Source organism: Thamnophis sirtalis, unplaced genomic scaffold (assembly GCF_051295495.1).
Source record: "Thamnophis sirtalis isolate CommonGarterSnake01/CBP01778 unplaced genomic scaffold, rThaSir2_p1.2 scaffold_8, whole genome shotgun sequence".
NCBI classification, from domain to species: domain Eukaryota; kingdom Metazoa; phylum Chordata; class Lepidosauria; order Squamata; family Natricidae; genus Thamnophis; species Thamnophis sirtalis.
The window spans coordinates 61,765,881-61,772,067 of record NW_028261388.1 but is presented as its reverse complement, the minus strand read 5'-3'; the positions used below and the strand labels follow the sequence as shown (position 1 = coordinate 61,772,067).

Below are 6,187 nucleotides of genomic sequence, written 5' to 3'. Positions count from 1 at the left end.
CCGTCATTATTCAAGTCTATCTTGCACAAAGCCATGACGGCCACAGAGTTAGGCCCCACTTCCAGACCTGAGGCCTCTCAGGCTTCCACTTCCAAGGATCTTAAGCATGGGTTGTTCAAAGAGACAGTAGAAACTCCCGAGGTTATTCCTGTGCCAGACCTATTTATGGACGCGGTACAGCGCCAGTGGCTACAGCCAGGCACCCTGACCAACCCCAGTGGGGGGGATAGAACTCTATATGCAGTAGAAGATAAAATGGAGGAAATCCTCAAATTCCCAGAAGTAGATGCCCCAGTCGTGTCTCTGACTTCCAATTCCAACCTGCCAGCTGAGCTCCTAGAGGGACTTAAGGCAGAAGATAAGAGGTCAGAAAAGGCATGTCAGAAAACACACATGGCGTCTGCCTGGGCCATCAAGGCATCCACCTCTGCCTCCTTTTTTATTAGGGCCACCCTATTCTGGCTGCGCCAACTCAGGTCCAGACCCCCGCCCAGGAAATCTAGGTGGCGCCATGAGCTAACCAAGATTATTACCGCTGTCGAGTATTCGGCGGATGCCACCTTGACAGCAGCAAAATTCTCTTCCAGAGCTCTAGCTTCCAATATCACCTCCCGCCGCCTCCTATGGCTCAGGCACTGGCAGGCCGAAATGAAGGCTAAATGGAAGCTAGCATCGGCCCCATTTAAAGGGGGCTTTCTGTTTGGAGAGGCCCTGGACAAGTTTGTCACCGAAACCAAGGACAAACGCAAGATCCTTCCGGCAACCTTTAAAAGGGGTGACCGGAAAGGGGCGGGGTCCTTTCGTAAGAGACCCTACAGGAGCCAGGAAACAGGGCAATCTTCTCACCCTTCCTCCTATCAGAGGCCCTTTCAGGCAGGGGGGGATAGGCACCAAGACAGATCCTTCGGGGCTCGTGCCAACCAATCCCAGTCTTCCCTTCGGAGACCATTCCGAGGAGGAGGAAACAACAGTGGTGGATCCCGGCCCTTTCGTAAGGGAAAGTGACGGTCACAGGGATCCCCCCATCGGGGGTCGGCTACGGCTGTATGCCGACAGGTGGGAGGAGATAACATCGGACAAGTGGGTCCTCAACACCATTCGCAAGGGCCTTCTCCTGGACTTCCTATCCTTTCCCCAAAGAAAGTTTATCCGCTGTCCTACCCCCAGGAACCCAGAAAAGAGGGAACGCATGAGGGCAGAAATCTGCCATCTCCTAGAGATAGAGGCGATAGAGCCAGTCCCCAGGGATCAGCAGGGGAGGGGCTTCTATTCGATCCTCTTCCTAGTGCCCAAAAGTTCAGGGGGGTGGAGGGCCATCTTGGACCTCAAGAGCCTAAATCAGCATCTGGCTTACAAGAGGTTCAAGATGCAGTCACTCCACTCCATCCTGGGCTGTGTGAGGGAGGGGGACCTATTGACATCAATAGATCTCAAAGAGGCCTACCTGCATGTCCCCATCCATGTGGCCCACAGGCGGTTCCTGAGGTTCTACGCGGAAGGGAAGCATTCGGGCTATCATCTGCGCCCAGAACATTCACCAAAATTCTGGCAGTGCTAGCGGCTCATCTCCGCAACCATCCGGTTCGTCTGGAATGTTATTTAGACGACATAATCATTCACTCTCTCACCACCAAGCAGGCACACCGCGATGTTTCTCTAACTGTGCAGACCCTGCAGTACCATGGCTTCTCTGTCAACATGGAGAAGAGCCAGTTCCGACCATCCACCTGTATACAGCACCTGGGTGCGGTCATCAACTCCACCTCCTGCCAGGTATTTCTTTCGCCAGACCGGCTGTCGAACCTGAGACGCAGAGTGAAGCACTGCAGCCTTGCCAGGTCGGTACCCATCATTCAGCTGTCCCAGCTCCTAGGGATAATGATCTCGTGCCTGGGGGTGGTTCCCTGGGCTCGCCTTCACGCCAGGGATCTGCAGTGGTTTCTGCTGCCAGTGCAGAGAGCCAGGAACAGCAACTCACTCAGGCGGGTTCGGCTCCCACGAAAGGTGATCCGGTCTCTGGCATGGTGGAGGTCCAAGGCAGTCAGGAAGGGCTGCCTGTTCAAGGAGCCGGAGAGACTAATTGTCACCACGGATGCCAGCCTCCTGGGGTGGGGCGCCCACTGTCAGGGCCACCTAGCCCAAGGCCGATGGACTCAGAGGGAGGCCGCCCACAGCATCAATTGGCTGGAACTGAGGGCAGCTCGCCTAGCGCTGAGAAAGTTCGCATCTCTAGTAAGAGGGGCTCACGTACTGTTGATGACAGACAATGTGGCGACAAAAGCGCACATAAACCGGCAAGGGGGCACTCGATCAAAGGCCCTCATGCTCGAGGCAGAAGCGCTGGGCAGGTGGGCGGAACGTCATCTGGCTTCTCTCAGTGCAGATCACATCTCCGGCGTAAGCAACCGGGAAGCAGACTGGCTGAGCCGCCAACGCATCGACCACTCGGAGTGGCGCCTGCACCCGGACCTGTTCCAGCAGATCGTGAGGAGGTTCGGCAAGCCACAGGTAGACCTGTTTGCCACACACAACAACACACAGCTCCCACGCTTCTTCAGTCGCTACCACTCGCCCCAGGCGGAGGGAACAAATGCTCTGAGGTCAGCGTGGCCTCAGGGACTTCTGTATGCCTTCCCTCCACTTCCGCTCATCCCTCAAGTGGTGAACAAGCTCCTGACCGAAAAGGCAGACCTCATTCTGGTGGCTCCTTTCTGGCCCAGAAGGCCCTGGTACGCAGACCTGGTCAGCCTCTCAGTTCAAAGACCTTGGAGAATCCCCCGGGACAAGATTGCCCTCAGCCAGGGGGCCATCACCCATCCGGAGCCCCAGTGGCTGCAGCTAGCCGTTTGGCACTTGAAGGGGAGCTCCTGAGAAAGCAAAAATTCTCTGACCAGGTCATTCGAACAATCCAAGTGTCCAGGAAGCCCTCTACGACTAGAATCTACGATGCCACCTGGGCCGCCTTCTCACGGTGGTGCAAGACTAGGAACATAGAGGCCTCCTCAGCCTCGATCCCCCAGACCCTAGACTTTTTGCAAGAGGGTCTGGATAAGGGCCTTGCAGTCAGCACCCTCAGACCCCAGGTTGCAGCGTTGTCTACCATCCAGGCAAAGGGCTCCTCTCGCTCGCTGAGTCAGCTCCCCCAGATCAAGAGCTTTCTCAAGGGAGCAGCGAACATCAGCCCTCCAACTGTTCACCGGTATCCGTCATGGGATCTTCCATTTGTGCTTAAGGCCCTGACCAAAGCCCCATTTGAGCCTTTGAAAAAGACCAGTCTGCGCTACCTCACCATCAAAACCGCTTTCCTGGTGGCCATTACATCCGCTCGCAGGGTAGCCGAGCTTGCTGCGCTCTCTGTCAGGGAGGATTTGTGCGTAGTTCACCCGGACAGAGTAATATTGAGACTTGATCCGTCATTTGCTCCGAAAATTAACTCCCTGTTTCACAGGACTCAAGAACTTATTTTGCCCAACTTCTGTCCCCATCCTTCTCACCCTAAGGAGCGTGAGTGGCACAAGCTGGACGTGAGACGGGCCGTGCGCACGTATGTAAAGAGAACAAAGGACTACCGCCGGTCAGAGGCTTTCTTTGTCTCCTTCCTCCCTGCGTCCCTGGGCCGCAAGGTCTCCTCTCACACTGTGGGACGTTGGCTACGTGCTTGCATCAAACTGGCATATGAGCACCAGGGCAAGACGGCTCCAAGACGAATCACCGCTCACTCCACCAGGAGCGCTGCAACGTCTGCAGCCTGGGCAACCCAGGCCTCTATCCTAGACATTTGTAGAGCGGCCACCTGGGCTTCCCCCACGGCCTTTATTAGAAACTATAAGATTGACACCTTTGCCTCAGCCGAAGCCTCCTTTGGCAGAAGAGTATTACAAAGAGTGGCTGAAATGCCAGAGGCTTCGGCGCTTCCCCACCCTGGGACTCAATAGCTTGGGCATGTCCCAGCATTTGGGCTCTCTGAGCAGTGCACTGGAGAAAGACCGTTGGCTTACCTGAACGGTCGTTCTCGGGGCACTGCGAAGAGAGCCCAAACCCACCCGGGTGTTTGTATTTTGAACGATGTGGCTGTATTGACTGTAATTGATTACAGGACGGTTCCTTCGTTTTCGAATTGAGCATGTGCAGGCAAAGGGAGGCGTGGTCAAGAAAAACATCACTCAGTCCAAGGGCAGATAGGCTGTGTTAACCCAGCATTTGGGCTCTCTTCGCAGTGCCCCGAGAACGACCGTTCAGGTAAGCCAACGGTCTTTTTCCATCAGGGCTGCCACAGTGATGGCTGGGAGAGCTGTGGGACCGGGAGGGGGGGAGGTAAAGATAGCGAGGATTTTGTAACCAATTTTTTTTTAACCAAGGATGTTCCTACCAGATGTGAAGAGGTGGGATGCAAGTCCAAATGAACTTTGGACTGTGACCTGTTTGGGCAATGTGATGGTCTGAAGGGGGGGAAAAAGTTTAGATTTCACTGGGAGGAAACCTGTGGGATGTTAAGATTCGGGTTTCCCCAGATGTGCCTATATGACATGCCTAATAAATCTGTACTTTGAGGAATATGCCTGCCTCGGAATTTTGATTCTGTTGGGGGTACTTTGAACCCTGACATTAACCCAAATCTCTGTTTAAAACAACCAAGCAGCTCCACGTGCTTGCGGGGCAGTTGTCTGGAGTCCTGGCCGCAATCCCAGGTTACTGGGTAGCGCGAAGACTCAGGGAAGATGGAGAAGGGACCGGAGGAGAATTCTTCCAATGTTAGTGGGACTGTGACTACTGGAGGAGCAGTGGAAAGCAGGTCAGGGAGCATTTGTGGGAGCATCTACTACCCCTTGGTGGCTGTGGTGGCAGCAGAGACTGAGCTCTGGCAAGGCACCCGACCCAAGGAGTAGATACCTTGGCCGCTTGCACAAGCGGATTCCTCTCAGGATCCATATTGAGCTGAGATGGATGTGGCAAGTGGCCAGGTGTTCCAAGAACCCCAGAACGCAGGCTGAGCGTACTACAGTCTTCGAGTGGAGAATCATGAGGCCCCTTGAGCTCAGCGAATCCAGAAGTGGGACCTCCCACCACCTTCGAGGAGCCAGTCTTTTGCCAGTCTCCCGGAAAGATTTGGCCAGCTTAGCGTTGGCAGCATGGCCCAGCTCCCTCCTAGCAGCCAGCCAGGCTGGGTCTTGGCTAAAGTGACTTTGAACTTCCCCAGCCAAGGGAACATGACAATCCAGAATGGGGCTTCTGCCTCTTTCCACTTGGCACAAAGCAGGTCGTGATTAGAACTTCCCTGCCAAACCCAGTCTACTGGGATGACAGCACAGCTGGGAGCTGCGGCCAGGCAGCAGCCAGGGCCTCTGGGTCAGTCCAGTCCTGGGATGCAGAGGCAAGCTAGCCCTTCCCACCAACCACATGTTTGGCTGCCTCCTGTGGACCAGACCCCTTGGATGGACATTCTACCCCAGTCATGGTTCAATGCCAAGGGGTGCCAATGCTGGCTCCTTAGCTGACCCCAGCGCCGCCCCCATCACCTCCAACCGCTCCCCTGCACTTCTGAGCCATCTTCAATGGGACGCCTGGAAAGATGGCATATTTTCTGAACCGAATCAGGACCCACCTCGACCGTTATGGTGCTCAGTACCAATCCAACCAGGAGATGATCTTGGCAATAGCGGATAACATGGACGGTGAGGCAGCAGAATGCATAGTTCAATTACATGAAGGCGCCCCTGAGCTGGATGATGCCAATGAATTCCTGCAGCTGCTGAGGACCTGATTCAAAGACACTGCTGAGGGGCAAGAGGCAGAGACCGAAATCAAGGACCTAAAACAGAGAGGCATGCTCACAAAAAAGCTGGTCTGGGAATTCTGGAGAGTGGCAGGAAAGTTAAGAGACTGTCTGGAATGCCTTTTCATTCATTTAGACATATTTTTTTTTAGACATTTTATTAGGATTTATAGGCCGCCCTTTTCCCTGAGGGGACTCAGGGCGGCTTACAATCACAGGGAAGGGGGTGCAATATCAAAAGACAAACAATGTGTGAACAAAAGAAATAATAAAACACAACTTTCATTCAACAGTCAACACTCGGGCGGGTAAATTGGGAACCTATCCCCAGGCCTGATGGGAGAGCCAGATTTTGAGGGCTGCGCGGAAGGTCTGGATGGTGGTGAGGGTACGATCTCAACGGGGAGGTCGTTC

General features: G+C 54.5%; 1 protein-coding gene across 1 annotated transcript; it reads left to right on the top strand.

Annotated features, from left to right (window-relative positions):
* Positions 1-1,698: 1,698 nt before the first annotated feature.
* Positions 1,699-4,252, top strand: LOC148044442 (uncharacterized). The gene is made up of 2 exons (XM_087722119.1): positions 1,699-1,838; positions 2,384-4,252. The coding sequence occupies exons 1-2, from the start codon at positions 1,699-1,701 to the stop codon at positions 3,933-3,935; spliced, it is 1,692 nt and encodes a 563-aa protein (XP_087578245.1). The 3' UTR covers positions 3,936-4,252.
* Positions 4,253-6,187: the final 1,935 nt, after the last annotated feature.

Coding starts and splice junctions, on each gene's coding strand:
- LOC148044442 (XM_087722119.1), top strand. CDS start 1,699: ATGGAGAAGAGCCAGTTCCGACCATCCACCTGTATACAGCACCTGGGT. Junction 1,839..2,383: donor AAGCACTGCAGCCTTGCCAG/GTCGGTACCCAT, acceptor CTCTCAGTGCAG/ATCACATCTCCGGCGTAAGC.